Source organism: Nesoenas mayeri (assembly GCF_963082525.1).
Source record: "Nesoenas mayeri genome assembly, chromosome: 7".
Classification (NCBI taxonomy): domain Eukaryota; kingdom Metazoa; phylum Chordata; class Aves; order Columbiformes; family Columbidae; genus Nesoenas; species Nesoenas mayeri.
The window spans coordinates 109551-127627 of record NC_137551.1 but is presented as its reverse complement, the minus strand read 5'-3'; the positions used below and the strand labels follow the sequence as shown (position 1 = coordinate 127627).

The window sequence follows — 18077 nt, the reverse complement described above, 5'->3', positions numbered from 1 at the left end:
GCAAAGGCAAAGACGAGGCGGAGCAGAGTGAGAACACAGCTGTTTAATAAGTCAGGGAGCAGCTCAGCGTGCTGCCCGGCTGTTACACATGGTTGCACAGTCTGAGGCTGGTTAAATACAATCAAGTTTCCAGGTCTCCCGGATCATTTCCAGATCACAACATGCAAGCGACCATGAAAATATTTGGCTTTTTACTTTAAGATTCTGAACAGGCACTTACATGAAGGCGTTAAAGACATCGGCGTTAGAGTATCCCAGCGCTAAGTACACAGTCTGTGTCTGCTTTACCAAAGCGCCACAGTAATAAACAGTTCTTACAGAAGTGTAACTGTTATTTACGTACTCACAACCCGCTCGCAGCGGTTCGAAGGCCGAGGGAGCTGGGAGCGCCGGCCGCAGGCAGCGCGGCTCCCGCACGCTGCTGCTTCAGACACGGGACGCGCGTGAGGTGACGAACACGGCCGACCTGCGCTGGCAGACACGCCGCTAACGGCCTGAGGCGGGCCCGGCTTCAAAGTCCTTCCCAAAACACCACCAAGGGCTCGCTGCGCTCCTAGCCGGCCCAGAGGGCAGGAGGAGCGTGTCCATGGAGGACATGTTGCCTCTCCCGTCGGGACAGTGAGCAGACAGACTGTGAAGACAGTGGACGCGTGAAGCCAAGAGGAACCACGTAGTTTCATGTATTTGCAAAATAATCAATGTTACCAGCATTTATTTCATCAATAAGAGATAATTACGTTCAAATACTTTACCCAGTGAAGGCGAAACTGTGACAACGTCGCTACAGTCACTAGTTCCTGCGCAACGAGCCTCCAGAAGCCACGAGTGACCCCCCCGGGCAGTGAGGGCAAAGATGCTTCCTAACGTTCTTTGCTACAGACAGACCCAAAGCTTCTGAGAAACCTCGGTAAGGTGTCTGGAGGCTCCACAGTTACCATAGTCACAGTGCATACACACGCAGATTCAGCTAAACCCTGTCCAACATAATTAGAAATCTTAGGACAAATTTGCCGTAAACCTCGATTTTTAGTGTGATTTAGTCAATTGTGTCTTACTGTGGTTTCAAAGCAAAACAAATAAGCAACGTTGTAAAGAAACATGCAATAAACAACATGAGAGAAGGGAAATGCTTTAGTCTACACTGGATAGGTGATCAGCAAAAATCAAATACATCAGCCTACCATGCATGGAAACAACTAGATTTAAGCTTATGCATATTCAAGTGCATATAACATTATCAAATAAATGTGCAGTATAAAATAGTAGCTTAAGAAAGTTCCAGTGTTTGAGAAAGCACTTTATTTTAAATGTATATACATACTTGAATGTTTAACTGAAGAACGCTTTAGTAGTACGGTAAATGCAGCACTGCAAGATGAAGGAAGACAGTTGTAATGAGAAGTTTGGCCTTTTCCCACAGGCTGCCACCACCTTCAACCTGCTGAAGCATCGCAAAGTCTTCACCTTACACCAGTTCACATTTCAGGTTGCTCAGCAGATGCTTGTGATTCTGGAGATTCAAATCGCTGGTGAAAGTTTGTTCGCTGTTTCCTCAGCTTCTCAGGAGCTTTTCTCCATAAAATTATTTCCTATTTGAGGAAGCAAACATTTTTGAAACCACCATTTACAATTAAACCAGTAGTATCAAGAACCATTATCGTAAGTTCCTAATAGGCAAAGACACTTGAAAAAACATCCCATTACTTTCCATATGTACTACACTGTTCTTTAAGTAACAGAAAGACTCAAGTAACTGGGTTTACATGTTTAGCCACTGCCTGAATGCTTACCTCTATCAGTCCTGAGCGGTCACCTCTTCCTTAACAATCCTACTCCCCACTTTAATGCTATTAAAGCATCCAAGAAATTTTTCTTCCTCCTTTTCTCAAAATCCAAAGCCCATGTATGGTCCACCTTACTTTTGTTTGCCATATTTAATTAGATTAGCTTGTCCATTCTTTACAACAAAAATCCTGCCCTAATCCGCATAGTGCCACTCCAGTGACCCTCCTCGCTCTTCCTTTCCTCAGCACATCCTCAGCTCCTGTTACATTTTCAGTCAAATGTCTCAGCACTTATTACAATTTTGCAGTTTTGAACCTGGGCCGGGAGGAGAATCCACCTGCAGTGCTTCAAGCCAGCAAGCAAGCAAACGCACCCGTGGCCCACCTGAGCCACAGTGCTGTGTTTGGAGGCTGCTCTGGGGCAATGAGCATCCCATCCTTGCTACAGCAGCATCGGCCACCCCCTCGGCTCCTTTTTGCAAGGTAACATTTTCAATGCGCTCAGCAGCAGAAGTGCTTAAACCATACATGAAGCACAGGTGGCTTCTCACACGCTGGATATTCAAAGCAGCATGTACAACAGCCCAGGTACTTCTGCAACAAGACTGACCATACCTGCTGTTTGAAGTATCGTCTGTCTTCTTCATCCACAAGCACTAAATTTAAGAAGTACCTCACTGAAAATTTTTTGTTCACATCCCTCATTGTTGGAGTTGGGTCATACCCTGCTAGGAACAGTCTTATAGGGATTGATTCACCTTAAAAAAAGAAAGTTTCAATTAGTTCCTTTAAAACTGGATGTCATTAGTTCAGTTTCAGAAGACAAGCAAAATACAGGCAGCTTCCCCAAACACTCACTGTGCTCCTCCCTTGGTTAAAAACCAAGCCCTGAGCACAGAGGCACATGTGAAGTGAAAGCGGGACATTTCCTCAGGAGCAGCACGGTAGCCACGCAGGACAACAGGACCGGTATCCTGAACTGTCCAGAGCTGGTCTGCACCGGGAGGCAGGTTTGAACCACAACAATAAAAACATCGGTCACAGAATTTCCAACGGTAAATAAGAGTAAGAATTATTAGGATCCCAAACAATATGCTCTAAGTCAATAAAAACGTCTGCTTTGAATAAGAAAACCCACTATCACGTCAGCAACCTAAAAAGAAGTGTGGTTTCTGCAAGAAAAAACTATACAAGTCATCTCTTCTCCTCCTGATTTTTTTAAAATAGAGTTTTAGCTCCAAATTCTTAGCCTTTAAAACAAGTACGGTTATTCACCTTTAACTGGTGCGCCATCCATTATTTCATACTTTGCAATGGTTTCAGTCTCTGTTGTGGTACTGGGTCCTGGTGAAACAAGTTTCCACTGTGAGAACACACGCTTTAACTATTTACAAAGCTTTATCACAGCAATTTTTACTCAGCAGCATTTAAATTACACAACACCACAACTTTTGCCTGTGTCTTGCAGATAAGTTACACACAGCTAAAGCAAGCAAATCCCTCTCCCTCTTACCCTCTCCTTCCCACACGGACACAGCAGAGGCAGCAGCCAGTGCCTCAAAGGAGCCCTGTGCACGGAGGCTTTAAAAAAGGGCCAAGCACGCAGGGTAGGACTGTGGAATGGTTCTTTCTGCTGGGCCATGGTCCTGAAGGGTTATCACTCAGCACAAGAGCCACCTTTCTCCAGCGCCCACAATGGAGAAACCAGGGTACCTACTTCAGCCACAAAAGCCACCAATAAAGCTAAGCTTTCTGCCCCCTCCTCTGCTGCTATGGGGGCTCTCCGCTCTCCACCCCAGCCGCCGGGAAATGTCACGAGCCACAGCCTCTTCCTGCCTTCCTACTTCCAGGGTGCACAAGCTGATCTGCAATGATCAAACTGTTTCTGCTTCAGTTTCAGGCTGACAGAAAATGACACGTTACTAGAACATGAGAGAAACGTGCTAATCTTTACCAGGCCCACTTCACCAGCTAATCTCTGCAGAAGCATTTGACACCTTTTCTGTTGTTCATTATCTATCAAGGCTGATTGAGCTGCTGCGTATTCATGCTGGAGTTCACATTTGTGAAGCCAGCCTGACAGTCACAACCCCAGAACAGTGCTACAGCCTGACAACACTGACTACTAAGTATAATTACCAATGCACAAAATGCAAATGGTAGTCAAGCACCAGTGAGAAAGAAGCACACGGAGCACCAGTTTAGCCAAAGCTGCAACTATTGACTTCACTCTCCAGGCCTGGATAAGGCTCGACCAGCACACAAGTTGCCATTTCTCTTGGACTCTGTTTGTCTTACCAATTCCAGTAATCTCCTTTTTGATCAGCTGCAACTCCATGTGCTGAATTTTTATTCTCACTAAGAGGAAATAAATTTTTCCAACAATCACATCCTTTAAGTGATACCTTTAAAAGAACAGAATGGGGGTTTTCATTAAAGAACAAACACAACTTTTACACCTTCTTGAATGCAAGTTATACAGGCAGTTACCTTATCTGCCTGTTAATTACTTAGAGCTTACTTCCCCTGTGAGCTGAGCTAAGCCAGAGCAGTGCAGTCAGTACCTTTCCATCACTGCAGGATGAGTGAGGGAACTATTACACCAGAGTTACACTGAAAAAGCATAAATGCAGCAATCAAGTCTGAAATATTTGCTAGTGACCTTCCTATTAGTAGGGAGAACAGACAAATGGTCCTCAAAAAAGGCCACTGTGCAATTAATAACTAAACAGCCCAGCACAATAATCATTGAAAATGTTGCTTTACATTTTAAGTCTCAAGATGCAAGGTTGTTCATCAAATATTGCATACTTTACCTTTTTATCCTGAGATATTTACTGGAATGTGTTTTGTTCTAAGTGACACTTACTTTGACTTATTGTATTCAAACTCTATATGAAGACAGTCTTCAATGCCCACTTCCATTTTAATGGAGTTGTTTACATCTGGATATGTAGCAAGCTGGTGAACAATCAGATCGTATTCTTTCACCAAGTCTGACAGCCGTCTCACTATTGTCACTTTTAGAAAATACCTGTGAAGAAAGCCACCAAGTTAGCCATAATTATTCAGAACTGTATAAGTAAAAGCCCTTATGTTCTGAAGTACAGGTATTTTTTGACAGACGAGAGTACATTCTCTTAAAACTAAGGAGGAAAGAATAAGACACCAAAATACAAGACAAAACACACATAAGTAGAAATGTGGGAGTATTTTGTTTGGTTTGTTTTTATCTTTTTTTAAAGGAGAGACATGGACTGTCTTCACTGAATTGAACTGAAAGAATGTCGTCTATACAAAAACACCGAGCAATCCCAAACAAAGCAGAAGGGCTACATTGTACCACGATCTCAACAGCCCAGTCAAGGCACACTAGCTACTGGCTGCTCCAAGTCTGGTCTGAAATCCAGAAGGAGGAAGGGGCAGCATAAGGGCTAAATGATGCATTTTCTGCAGGGGAGGAGAGAAGGACTGAGAGTTACCAACCTCAGTCTGACGTTGGCACCAATGTAGGATTCATATGGCTTCTCGACCTGCATGAATTCAAAGTCATAGCGTCTGCTTTGCGTCAGTTCTCCAGGCAAGGCCAGTTCCTTCACTAAGTTGACAAATTCATGGGTATTGCTTTTGTCATTGAAGAGTTCTAAAGTTGAGGAAGTTAAAGGAAAACGTGTCAGTGTTGTTTTGTTAAAGAGATGGTCTCTAATTTGGCAGGAGCAGGTGGACAGGACAACAGAAGCAATTAATTTGACCCGAGTCACACATACTTAAACAAAAGCTTGAACCAGCTTTTCAAAGTCGCCCTGAGTTTCAGCAGCCTACAGCAAGCATTCCTGAAGAGCTAACTGCAGCAAACACAAGGTGCATTTGAAGCTTCACTATCATGGCATCTTTTCTAATGACATCTACCTAACTGTAACTACTTTTTGCCTTGCGTTCTATGTAATTAGCATTGCCCAATTTTGGCTTCCAGCACTCATTGCTGAAGGGACAAAACCTAAGCAATATCAAGACTGGCTCATTTATGAGAAGCCACTGATCTCAAGTAGCCTCCCACAGGTTAACAACACCTACCAAATGGTTTATTACTACTGCTAGTCTACAATCAAATGGTTTATTACTACTGCTAGTCTACAATCAAATGGTTTATTATGACTGCTGGTCTAAGTCATTCATTTGAAAAGAAGTTCTTAATACACAAGCATAAACGCATCGGTTTCACAGCAATAACTGGTCCCCAGACCAGTATCATTATTATTCATCCCTAGATCTCTGTCATACAATTGTCACCAATATAGAACTTAAGACAAAAAAATCCAAACACTTTAGAATATAGAGTCAAGCTTCTCTACAATGCACAACTGAAAATACCAGCTAAGAACATTAGCAGCAGTTGGTTTTACAGACTGAAGCCCTCCAGAAGAGAATAAACCAACACATGAACTCCACAGTTCATCACTGCCAATTTGACAGAAACTGACATTTTCATTAGTAACTGCTAATTTTCTGATATGACTACCAATTATCAAATGTGTACTTTGCTTGCTATAATGAGTGTTGATATAATGCAGAGTTTATTTACTGCTGCATATGCAATACTTTTCGTGCCAATCACGAGGCCGCACTCTGAAGAGTCAGTGTTAAACACGCCCGTGACGCGCAGCTGGAGCCGTCTCCAGCAGCGCAGACCGCGCGCCTCACCAACGTGCTGTTTGTATCACTGTATTGAAACTTAAAAGGAGTCAAGAAAAACTTGACAAGTACAAAAAGCAGTAGCTCAGGCCACTTCTGCACAACCCTGAGGACTGCTGAACCACAGCACAACGGGAGCCCCAGAAACACAACATTCAGCAAACAGAGAATAAAACTTATGCATCACAGTAGATAAAGAACAGCCTGCACAGCTATTAGGTGACAACAAACTAAACGGAGCTGACAAGCGTGAGCTCTGTTTCCTCCCTGCCTCTAAATGCCTCATTCCCAGTACACTGCTGCTTTATTCTGAAGTTTGCTTTTACAGCCTCTGTTGATCAAAAGCTTTGTCAGAACACAGTCACACCTGATACGTGACAGTTCAGACACAGGTACCAGAACACACCGACTGATCAGAAATAGGAAATTCGTAAAGCAGCAAAGTCAGTTGTATGAGGCTGAAACCTGAAGGATTCCTCCCGAGAGGGACAGTAATGCAAGCAGCCCCCTAACAGAGAAGGAAGGAATTTTAGCAGCAGCCTCGGGGTGCAGAGATTACCTCCACCGGCAGAGGAGGTTAGAGGTGATCAAGATTCTTCATCCTTCCAATGTAACTAAATTTGGATACAGTTGTAAGAAAACATTCTTAATGTCAATGCCACATTACCTTACTAAAAAGCACAAAGATCCTCTGAAGTTTCAACACTGTTAACAGTATAAAACCATGTTTTATAAAATAATTCTCCGGTTGATTTTTCTAAGTGTTTTCCTATAGGCTGCCCCATGATTTTTCTATAGTTCTTCTCTTTCAATGCCAGAATTAAAGACATGAATAAAGAAGTCTGGCATAGTAGGTACATCTGGTATTTTGGCTTGGAACCTTAAATACAAGGTAGAAAGAGGTAGAAAAAAATAATCAAGTGCTTTGATTTGCTTTTTACATCAGAGTCATTCATCATTTATAATCAGAGGGGAGACAGCGTTTAAGTTAAAAACGAATAGTGTGAAATACAGGAAGCAGAAACCACGTGCACCATGGCCACAACTGCAGTGGTTCTTAGTGATCCTCTTAACCAGCCTGGGGCAGATGGAATACTCACCATCCCAGTTCCCCCTCACATGTACATATCTTCCCTCCCAGGGACTTCCTGACCAGCACAAATCAGTACATCGCTTGCATTAAAATAAGGAGGATATAATCTTCCTTTGCCACTTGCCATCCACTAACCCAATCAGGCAGCAATGTTTGAGGAAAACCACTGACAGTCACCAGTGCCGAGTTCCACAAACCACACACACCTAGCACCCCCTTCATAGTGTAAACTCACCAATTTGTCCTACAAATTCAATTCTAATTCCTTGGTGCTCTAGTCTTTTCCCAGGCTGCTTAAAGGAGATGTCCACCTACCAAGGAAAACAAAACAACCACCACAGTTAACATTTTTCAACACTCTAATACACAAACTTAGTAAAAGGCAAAACATTACTACATGCCTACAAAAACTGAGACCTCTCCTCAACAGCACTACCTGAGCTTGGATGCAACCAAATTAAACAAGTGATTATGAAATTAAACCATTACCAAGGCCCCACTAAAGCACTTAAGAAAAATTGAATCATCCTTGAGACTGAATGTAATAACTAAGCTTGAAACTTTCAAATCCCAAAATTAAGAATCCAAGGCAGAGCTTAAAGAAAGTTCACACAAGCCAGTAGTGACCCTCTTGCCACCTTTGAAGGCACAGAGCTTCAAAGCACCTTCTGGCAGGCACATCTGGAGCCCGAGAGAGAACTTCCAAGAGGCGTGTTCCTCTCAAGTCAGCTCAACTTCAGTCCCTCAGCAGACAGCCAAGGGTGGGTGTTGGACAGGTCAGTGCAAAACAACAGATAATGAAACCTGCCAACAACATCATCATTTGTGAATTTGATTCTCACAAAAAGACCTCGCCTCACAAGAAAAGACTCCATAAGGTTACTTTCTATGGCAGCCTGTATATATTAAGCATATATAATTTCTTCTTACAAGGTAGTGATGACCAGAGAAACTCCTGTACCTTAAAATCCAGTACATCATTGATACCCTAGCAGAAAGCAAATCACTTGAATAATCTATCTTTGTGAAGAAAATGAGGAGGGAGGTAGAGGGAGGTTGTCCAATAAACTTCTGGTCTTCCAGACCTCCTCATCCCACTGTGCTTGTGTTGGCCGAATCGCATCAGGCCCCCCCAGGGGCTCCCTGATACAGCAGGAACTGCTCAGGCCAGTGAACGCACAACAGCTGGTTCCCTCCGCTTCCTGAGTTTCAGGCCCATCTTGTGAGAGTTTCACATCCCTGAAAGGAGCTTTCTAGAAAACCAAGACTGTAGCATAGAAAGATATCTTAAGCGCAGGAAGATGCTCGGTGACAAGAGGTCAGTCAAGATCCAAGTAGCTATTCAGAAACCAATCTCAGAACCCCATACCGGGATCACATTTCTTTAGAGAAAAAGTGAACCATAACAGAAATACTCCAGTGAGTAAGAATGGCTCCAGTAAAACTAGAATGATGGCGAGGAGTCAGGTACAATACTGAAAGCAGACAAATCCATCTGCCAATCTCAACTCCTTTTTTTTCCAACAAGGAAAACTCTTGTTGACTCAGCAGCCAGCTGAACTTACATATTGCTCCTCTGATGCCATCCCAGACACCACTTCAGGGCATGAAATGCTAGGCTTAGCTTCAGGGTATGCAAAACAGGTTGGCAGCACCAGCCAAAAATTACTGTTACACGTGTCAGGTTATGGATTTCAGAGTTCAAGGGGAAGCAGGGGAAAGTTTGGAATAGTTTTCTCATCAGAAGCAATAACGTGATTCCACACAGTTGCACAAAAAGCTTATGCATAAATACAGAATGACCAGAAACGAACAAACAGCTGCTGTTCAAAACATTCCGTTTTATCAGGCATGACTGTAGTTAAAAAGACCATTTACAGGAAAATACTGTTTCCTCTTTGAATCAAATCACAAGCTGAAATTGCAGCTCTCACTTACATCAGTTTTTCATTTAACTTCCTATAGTCACTGGCTGCTTGTATCAGTTTTTCATTTAACTTCATATATGCACTGGCATTCCAGAATCAGTACAGTAATTAACAGTCACTTAAAAAAATATATATATACCTTTCCTGAAACCGATTCTCCGTCATAGAAGAGAAAATGCTTTTCTACTTTACCATCTTCTGTTTTGATTTCTGCTGGTTTTCGTGTTTCAGCATCATTAAGAATAACATCAATCTCACAAACAGGACCAAACAGGCCTCCAAGAAAACTCTGGAATAACAAGAATTGGATAAGTTACTACACAGTGGACAGTCCATTTTAAATGTGATATTTACTTGCTGCTGTACACTATACATCTATACACTAGGGAGAAACATCTGTGCTGCCATGAAGTTACAAAGCGATTATGTATTGGAGACTTAAAAAAACAGCGGCAAAAGCCAGTTGTTCATCTAGCATTCCACACCCCATAGTTGTCTGAGCAAACGAAGAGAACGCCAGCAGGTTCACCAGGCAGAGGTTCTACACATAACGTACATTCGCTACCCAGCTCTGCCAGCAGACAGTGTCACAGGTTTACCTGTAACACTGCTCCAGGCACCAACCCATTCTGAGCATTAAATGTTTGTCCTCACCTTACAAGAGCATTCCTGAGGCACCAACTTGTGACCAGAACTAAACAAGAAACTCGGAGAGACCATCCTTTGACCTTGCACAAACGTTTCTTATGAGAAGCTGCAAAACACATTAGCTGCTCTATGGAAAACTCAACAAGATTAGTACTAAAGCCCACATTTTCTCCTAAGAATTAGGCACTAACCTGCTTTGATGTACTACAGCAGACAACGCTTCACTAATTCAGTGTGATTTGGATTCTTTTGGGAGAAATTGCACTATGCTCTCAAACAAGAGCATCCACTTCAACTAGATGAATTTGGTATACATTAAATAGTCATTCTCACTTCACTGATTCAATCTCAAAAATGAGCATGAACATATTTCAAGTCATTCTGGGGACCTGAAGTTTGAAAGTGTAGAAGGAAGTTTGATCTGAATGCTATTGCTTTGCCATAGGAGCATGAAGTGACTTTTCGCTTACCCTTACATGTCAAGCAAAGACGTGGACAAGCCTGAGCTATAAAGCAGCAATTCACACAAGATTAAACTGACTTTGTACCTGTTCGGATAGCAAGTGGCCCTAATTCAGCCCACAAAGATGTGTGTAACCGTAAGCAAGACCTAGTCAGATCGCGTTTGCATTCTCACAGGAAAGCAGAAGCAGATGACCAACAAGGGGGTCAGATTAACACCGAACTCTCTTCCAATCTCTGCCAAGCACACACTCACATTAACTGCTGAAACAAGATTTTATTTTTTAATGACTACAGGGTAGACAGAACCATTCTTGATTTTTTGCTCCTGGGGAAGAGGGACAGAGAAAGAAAAGTGTTTCAACAATTACAAATCTTTAGACTATTCCAAACTGTTGCACAAGTTACTTTTGTGCGTGCCTGTATTCTTCCCTTAGAAACTGTACTCTTTTCTCCAGATTAGCCTTATACTCCCTGCTCCCACCTAAGCAAGGAAGCACTTTACCTTTACAAGGTGCTCACACAGTACCTTTCAAATTGTTTTAAATGATAGTACAGCTTCATAGTCAGACCTAACATTGGTAACACATCACCTCTCAAGATACTATGTATGAGCATTTCAACTGTAGCCCTTACAAATTAGCCATGATCTTATCCAGAGAGGACAAGAACATATGGAATAAAGGAATCAACAGCTGGTATCTCCTCCAGTTACTATCGAAGATACTGCTGTGAGGAAACTATGCAAAACAAGAAGTATTTTAAGAAGCCATGGTATGGCTTATTATGTTACAGCTTAAGAAAATGAAGACAGAGAACTAAGGTTTTCAGAAGCTAGCTGAATGCTTGGCTACGCTTTTGATTTCATGCAAAAGGCAGACGCTGAAAATTTTGCTACATCAGGACCAAAATCGCCCTGCATTCAGTCCTTACATGTTATAGAAGCACTAAAGGGCTTGCAGGACTCCCAGCAGCTGATCCACGGTGCAGAAATCCCAGCCTCAGGTTCACACGGAGCCCTAAAAAGCTTTCGCATGTCTCACAGCCACAGAGACACGTTAAGGAACGCTTCAGAAACCCAAGCGCACTGATCTAGCCGATTCTTTAAAAGACGTGGTTTTTCAGATACAGACATCACAGCACACCGAGTTCTTTGCCCAAGCCGACCCCGCTCAGCACAAAGCAGCCGCTATTTCACCAGCCCCGAGGGTTCCCCACCAACCGCTGTCATGTTAGGCGCTCCCTCACAGGACTGCTGAGGGGTTACTGATGTTCCCAGGACTATCCCTTGCACTTTCCCCAAGCCTCTCCAACAGCAGCGGTGTCGGAAAAATGGAAGCCGAGTTCCACGACTGAACCCCGTACTGGCGGGGGCGCGGCCGCACGGAGGAGGAGCAGGGGAACGTCCCGTGTCTCGACCCGTAAAGCACACGAGATACCCCAAACCTGTGTTGTTCGCCACCCCGGCCCTGCCGCTTGGCCGGCCCGCCCCGCCCAGCAGCGGCTCCCGCGGGGCCGCCGCCTCCCTCCGCGGGCAACCCCACCCGCCGCGGCCGCCGCCAGGCCCGGGCGGCGGGGGGGACGGCGCGGCCGCGTGACGCAGGCCGGGGAGGGGTCGGCCGTCCGACGGGGGCACCGGGCACTCCGCGGCCGGGTCGGGAGCGCGGGGAGGGACAGCCGGCGGCGCTGGAGGGCAAACCGCGCCCGGCGGGGCGGCTCTCCCCACGCGCCGCCCGGAGCCACAGGTGGGGAGGGAGGGAGGCACAGAAAGAGCGGCCGCCCGGCGGGCCGCCCGCGCGCAGCGGCGGTTGGCGGGTACCGGCCCGCGGTAACGGCCGCCCCGCGCGCGCACTCACCATGGTGCGAGCCCCGCCGACTGCCGCCCCGGCCCGCGCCCCTGTCATGTGACCTTACAGCCCGCCACGCCACGCCCCCCCCGCCGCACGTGACCGCTCCCCGCCGCCCGCCCTCTCCATCCCCTCCGAGGGCCGGGCGGGGTCGCGGTTCGCGCGGCGCATGCGCGGTGCGGCGGGAGGCGCCGCCTAGCGGCGGGAGCGCGCGGGCAGCCCCTGACAGGAAATAACGGTCGTCTCTGGGCGCGGGGCGGCATTTGCGCTTCCCGGGGCCGCGGCCGCGGCGCGGTGCGAGGCAGCCTCTGCGAGCGGCTTCTACGCCATCAGCTGAGGTTTCTTAATGCGCGGGCGCGTCCCGCCACACAAAGGTTTTTAATTTATTACCGCTGGAGCACAATGTCCACACAGATCAGGCAGGGCCCCCAAAACCTGTTTCCCCCTGAGTGGGAAGGCTGCCTCACTCACAGAAATCAAAGGGTGAGTTCAGACCACATTAAGATTTTTTGTGAAAGTAAGATCTTAAGGCAAAGTTTTTATTGATGTGGAGTTGATATAAAACCGCTTTGTGGCCATCACGGTGGGCCAGGCCGCGGGGAGGAGGTGCGGGAGGCGAGGGAGCCGCTGCCGTCACGAGGAGGCCGCCGTCTCCGGCCCTACAGCAGCAAATCCTCCTCCGTGAGCTTCTGCTTCAGCTCGCTGCCCCGCAGGCCCGCCAGGAAGACGGGCAGCTTCGCCTCAGAGAAGCTGTCGCCATTGCCCAGCCCTGACCCAGAAGCTGGCTCTGCTTCCACCGCAACGTCAGACCCCGAGCCAGACTCCTCGTCCGAGAGCGGGAATATGTCGCCCAGCTCCTGGTATCTCTTCATCCTGAAATGCAGAGTGGCAGCTAGTTTATTCCAGATTTACTATTTTATTGTCTCTTAAGGGAACGCACCAAAGCTTCATGTTCCCACGGGTGAGACACAACTGTTGAGACAGGAATACGAGACATTTTGGGTGCTTACATGAATAACAAATGTGCAGCACATGAACTTACAGGGACGGGTCTGCCATGGGAGGAAGGATCCTGTTGGCTCCACCGTTGGGCATATAAAACCAGGGCCCTGACTCTTCGATGCAGTTAGCCGCCCAGGAGTCGGGTCGGCACCTCACTCTCTTGTACCTTGCCTTCTGCATCGGAGCACCTGATGAAATCAGCCATGCATTATTTACCAGGACCAGGACATTATTCACCAAGACCTATTAACTTCACGAGCACCCAGCAAAGCTTAAAGGAGTGGAAGACAGTCATTTGTTTGACCTTGATTGCTCAACTACCAAAAAGTAAGTTAACTCTGCAAACATTTTTTAAATAGCTGCTGATATCCCTAAGTAGCATCCCTGCTATCAGGGGTGTCAGGTGCACTTCACACACAGCACTGGGAATTCCAGGGGAATTAGAAACCCTGAGGGAAACCACCACCTCAGGGCAATGTCGCAGCCGAGCTCATCCCCGGCTCGCGGCACAGCGCGTCTCTGGTGAACCCATGGGCTCGGCTACCTGCAGCTCTCCCCAAAGCTGGAACAAGTATCTCAAGCTCCCCTGGGGACAAGCCACTCCAGCGGAGAGCTGGCTCCTGCGCCCCCCTTCTCTCTGCTAGCTCCAGTGCAGGTCAGGGCTGACCTCACTTTGGCTTTGCCCAGCTCACGTCAGCCCCTCAGGCTTGACGAGATGAGTTTTGCTGGGGAGGCTGGAAACTCAAGGCGTGCCAAGAGCCACCTGCCGCCTGAGCAGATTCGGGGATTACGTAGGTTCTAGGAGCGCATCACCAGAGGAGAGGCCGTTCAGGCATCTCCTAGGCACGTCTCAGAGTTACGTAAACCCACAGTTTCAGTTCCGGAGCCCCCCAGATGCCTGATGAGGGTTGTCACTGAAAAGCAAGTCTTCAAAAAACACCAAAAGGAGAAAATAATGATTGCAAAGTAATGATAAAAATAGTGATGTTTCATCCTTCCTTTTGGTCTCATGTAATTAATTTGTTCTGAAGCCTCCTGGCACGTTCTCCCCCTGTTGGCACTTCATCTATTTTTTCTTGGTTTCTTGGGAATATCTTTGTGTAATTACACTTCTGTATTGCCCTGTATATTTCCATAATGCACTAGATGGCTTTCAGCTACCTCCTACACTCTTCTGTAAGAGAAAAAAGATCTTGCATGTATCATTTCCTGCTTCTTCTGCAGCATATTCCTTTTTCGTACTTATTTTCTTCTTAGCATATTATTAAGAAGTTTTTAATAATAATAATGGCAACAAAATAAACAACTGCAGCTGAATAATTTACAAATAAACAGTGTATAAAAAGCAGGCCATAATCCCTCAAAGATCAACCTCCAAGTGGTAGATACATAACGAAAGCCTGTCGCTGTCATAGCCTTGGTTTGGGGACAAATTATACTCTACATGCTTGAATAACACTTCTCTCTCACGAGAAACAAATCCTCAGGGTACATGTCATCATGAATCAACATTTCCTTTTACTTGTTTTAGTGCTATGTGTTGCAATATTGTACCAAATAAACCGTTTAATTTCGTCATATTTAGAACTAGTTTCCTTTCCTGCCTCCCCAAGAAAGTAGACTGTAGTAGTTATGACATGGGAACTGTTACATACTCTGTAACAACGTAACTGAATAACAGTATGTAACCGGACCCCTATGAAAGAAACAGTTCAAAAATATATATTGAAATATATCTATTGAAAATACACCCACATACAGCAACTTATTTTATGAAGTCTTTTTCTCATAGTAGCTGGGAAAGGGACGCAGGAATGCTCCACTAGCAAAAAGCACTTTTTCTTACCATTCCCCCTCCAGAAAGTGAAATGTTAGCAAAACAGATCTTGTTACCCTTAGAAGAAGGTCAGTTTGAAAAAGTTAGAGGCTGCCTACTTGTCCTACACTGCATAGCCCAGAAAGAGGATTACTGAGAGAACAACCGCCCCGTTTTACCTTGTGCTGTGTATCCCACAAAGAGGATTAAACAAATAGCCAGGAAAATCCTCCCATTACATCTGATAAGGAGCTGCATTTTGGCCGGCATCCCCCAGCTCGCCACCAGCTTTCACCACGGCTTCACACTTCAGAAATACAACGGGATGAGGAGATCGACTTTTAGAAAAGGTTTCCAAAACCTCAAACCCAACCCATAACCTGCGTCACGACTTCCTGATTGACGGGAGTGAGACATCTACAGAAAAACCCAGCACTCTGCCCTCCCAGGCTTCATCACTCCAAAAAAAATAACCCCTGCTGCCTTCATCTCCAGTTTTGCTGGAGGAGAAAAGCAAACCTGGGACCAGCAGCTTGACCGAAAGTGTGCTTTGTGAGCAGCTTCTGGTCCAGGCCCTCATCCCGTCCAGTACCTGCCTGATGCTCAGAGGGCTCCAGGGCATTTGCTGTTTCCTCCAGAGAGAAAAAGCGACACTTTGTGTCTCCCGGCTTTCAGACAACGGGGTTTCCGCATTGGCAGCAGCAGTTTTCCCTGTCTCCAGCCTGGGTCGGTCCATCAGGAGGGTTGGAAGCCACCTGTTTGAATTCAGTGCACGTTTCACTGACTGGGAAATAATCTTTTTCCACAAAAGTAAATTATCTGAGGAGTCTCATGTCCCCAGCCTCCGCCCCCCACCTCTTTTTTTAAGGGAGGATCTTGGATGTTCACAGTAGAAGTAAAAGAAAAATTAAAAAGTTAGAGAGTAGATCGTGGTAGAAACGAGTCCTCTCCCTTCTGAAGGGGCAGAGAGCAGATCTGCTTGGCCCGGACAGCTGATCGGCTCATTGCTGCACAGTGCAGGCAGCCTGGGGAGCGCGGCAAAGGGTCTGGGCAGCATGTGGCTCCGCAAGGAGCCTGGCTGGGGAAGCCATGAAAGCCCTTATATAGATCTATGGAAGCTGCCTTTCAGCTATCTCATACTTTTTACTTGGGACTAAACCAGGCTTGAGTTCGCTTAAGAATAAATTACATGCAAGAATATTATTTAAGAGGCGGGGGTTTTTCTTAGTCATACTATTAGCTGGTGCACCAGCATGTGGGCCTAACGTGCTGCCAGCACCTTCAATGATGCTGCAGCTGATAGCGTAAGTGGTCTGTGGTAGATCTATTTTTACATGGTGGAAAGTCCACGGAAGCCCCTGGCGGGGATCGGCGCTGAGCAGTGACTTTCCACAGGGCACGCTGCTCCACCAAAACCCCACAAGTGGCAGAGGAGACCCCTGCAGCAGCTCCCCTCTCTGGGCTGAGGTTTACTGCTGGGCCAAGGGGTCAAACCACGCCTTCAGCATTGATGCAATTTATTATGAGCTACCACACGGGGGGTGTTTTTTTCCGGCATGGGAAAAATAGGGGTCTCAGAAAAGGCAGGCACCGAAGGACTCACACGCAGTGGTTATTCCCACTAGTCTCTTTTCTACTTTATATTTTTAGCATGAACTCTTTTTTGTTTTTTTTATGGCGGTGCTCAGCATCGCCAGGAAGCCAGACATGCATGTGGGGAGGTGATCAGCCTCTGCGCGCTGACGGCTGCGGAAGCCGTTCCTGCAATAACACCTCTGAGTTTCCGCTGGTCACAGGTACACACCGACCCCTTCCACGCCCCTCCAGCGTGTGCAAACCACCCCCACGTGAGAAAGCGTCCTTCCGATGGCTATTTCTGCCCTTCCCACCAGCCCGGTGCTTTTTCTACCCCAGCCCTGGCAGCCCCGCAGGATGCAGCTGGAGCGGTGCCCACAGCTGTGGGGGCCAGGGATCCTGCAGGAGCTGCAAAGCCTCCGTATCTGAAGGGGGATCTTGCCGAGCCAAGTTATCTGTCTGGTACCATCAGCCGATGGTGGAACTTGTAGTGCTGGCAGTTTTGCCACACAGTTTTGTTGTTTTCTTCTGTGTCAGCGCGGCACCTCAGGAAACGAGATTCTACAACTGGTAACCATGGGAAGACCGAAGCAAATTTTGCACTCTCCTGTCTCACATACACCTGCCTAACGGGGTCAGAAGCCCTCAGAAGTGTCAGCCTGTGCCCATCTCCTCCTGTCCTGCACTCCACCAGGGCCCGCACCCCGCCGTGCTTTGCAAGCAAGGAGTTTTCCGCCTTCCTAGGAGTGTGGAAGTGATCCCAGAGACGTAGATCTGAAACCATCTGGGAAGCGCAAGTCTTAAGAGGAAAGCATGCCCTTCTGTGGAGTGCCATGGGGTGCCTGAGGAGTGCTGTGCAATTAGTTACCTCTCTGTAAGCTACTCAGTGCATAAAATGCAAATAATCAGCACACATTAAAAAAATCTCATCTTGAGCTAGAGGCCCAAAGTTGCACAAAGTTATTGTGCTTTTAAAAACAAAACAAAACAAAGCACAACAACAAAACAAACAAACAAAACAAACCAGAAAACAGCGTACAAGCTATACCATATTGGAACGCTAACCTTGATACACGCCATTGTGTGACTTCCAGAGTTTAAGAGGGGGGTTTTGGGGGAAATATTTTGAATCACAGAGGAGAGGACAGTCACTGTACCTAGGTCAGCTGCCTCAAGATTAACTTCCAGAAACTGCAAGGAAGGTTCATAGGATGATATTTCTCTTGCATA

General features: G+C 46.3%; 2 protein-coding genes across 11 annotated transcripts; both read right to left on the bottom strand.

Moving 5' to 3' along the window:
• Positions 1-10: 10 nt before the first annotated feature.
• On the bottom strand, positions 11-12497 carry VPS26A (VPS26 retromer complex component A). 10 transcript variants are annotated; one of them, XR_013922374.1, is made up of 11 exons: positions 10152-10223; positions 9637-9786; positions 7805-7880; positions 5271-5427; positions 4654-4818; positions 4083-4189; positions 3060-3128; positions 2400-2542; positions 1465-1589; positions 1322-1368; positions 12-974 (listed from the first exon to the last, which is right to left on the bottom strand). XR_013922374.1 is itself a non-coding variant. In XM_080348037.1 (10 exons), the coding sequence occupies exons 1-9, from the start codon at positions 10215-10217 to the stop codon at positions 1476-1478; spliced, it is 1047 nt and encodes a 348-aa protein (XP_080204163.1). In that variant the 5' UTR covers positions 10218-10223; the 3' UTR covers positions 11-1368; positions 1465-1475. The 10 variants fall into 10 exon arrangements, 6 of the variants coding, with proteins under 6 accessions (XP_080204163.1, XP_080204161.1, XP_080204166.1 ...); XM_080348037.1 differs by having other exon boundaries at positions 11-1368; XR_013922372.1 differs by having other exon boundaries at positions 12-631; positions 753-1589.
• Positions 12498-12962: 465 nt separating this feature from the next.
• On the bottom strand, positions 12963-18077 carry SRGN (serglycin). The gene is made up of 5 exons (XM_080347759.1): positions 18005-18077; positions 15865-16027; positions 15452-15579; positions 13497-13644; positions 12963-13327 (listed from the first exon to the last, which is right to left on the bottom strand). The coding sequence occupies exons 3-5, from the start codon at positions 15540-15542 to the stop codon at positions 13114-13116; spliced, it is 453 nt and encodes a 150-aa protein (XP_080203885.1). The 5' UTR covers positions 15543-15579; positions 15865-16027; positions 18005-18077; the 3' UTR covers positions 12963-13113.

Bases quoted from the DNA above. Each gene is read 5' to 3' on its own strand.
- VPS26A (XM_080348037.1), bottom strand. From the start codon at position 10,217: ATGGTCTCTCCGAGTTTCTTGTTTAGTTCTGGTCACAAGTTGGTGCCT. The intron at 4,190-4,653 runs GTAAGTGTCACT...GTTCTTTTAAAG, and splicing joins TTTGAATACAATAAGTCAAA to GTATCACTTAAAGGATGTGA. The intron at 3,129-4,082 runs GTAAGACAAACA...TTGTTTCACCAG, and splicing joins AAAGGAGATTACTGGAATTG to GACCCAGTACCACAACAGAG.
- SRGN (XM_080347759.1), bottom strand. From the start codon at position 15,542: ATGCCGGCCAAAATGCAGCTCCTTATCAGATGTAATGGGAGGATTTTC. The intron at 13,645-15,451 runs GTAAAACGGGGC...TGATTTCATCAG, and splicing joins TGTGGGATACACAGCACAAG to GTGCTCCGATGCAGAAGGCA. The intron at 13,328-13,496 runs GTAAGTTCATGT...TCTGCATTTCAG, and splicing joins CCCATGGCAGACCCGTCCCT to GATGAAGAGATACCAGGAGC.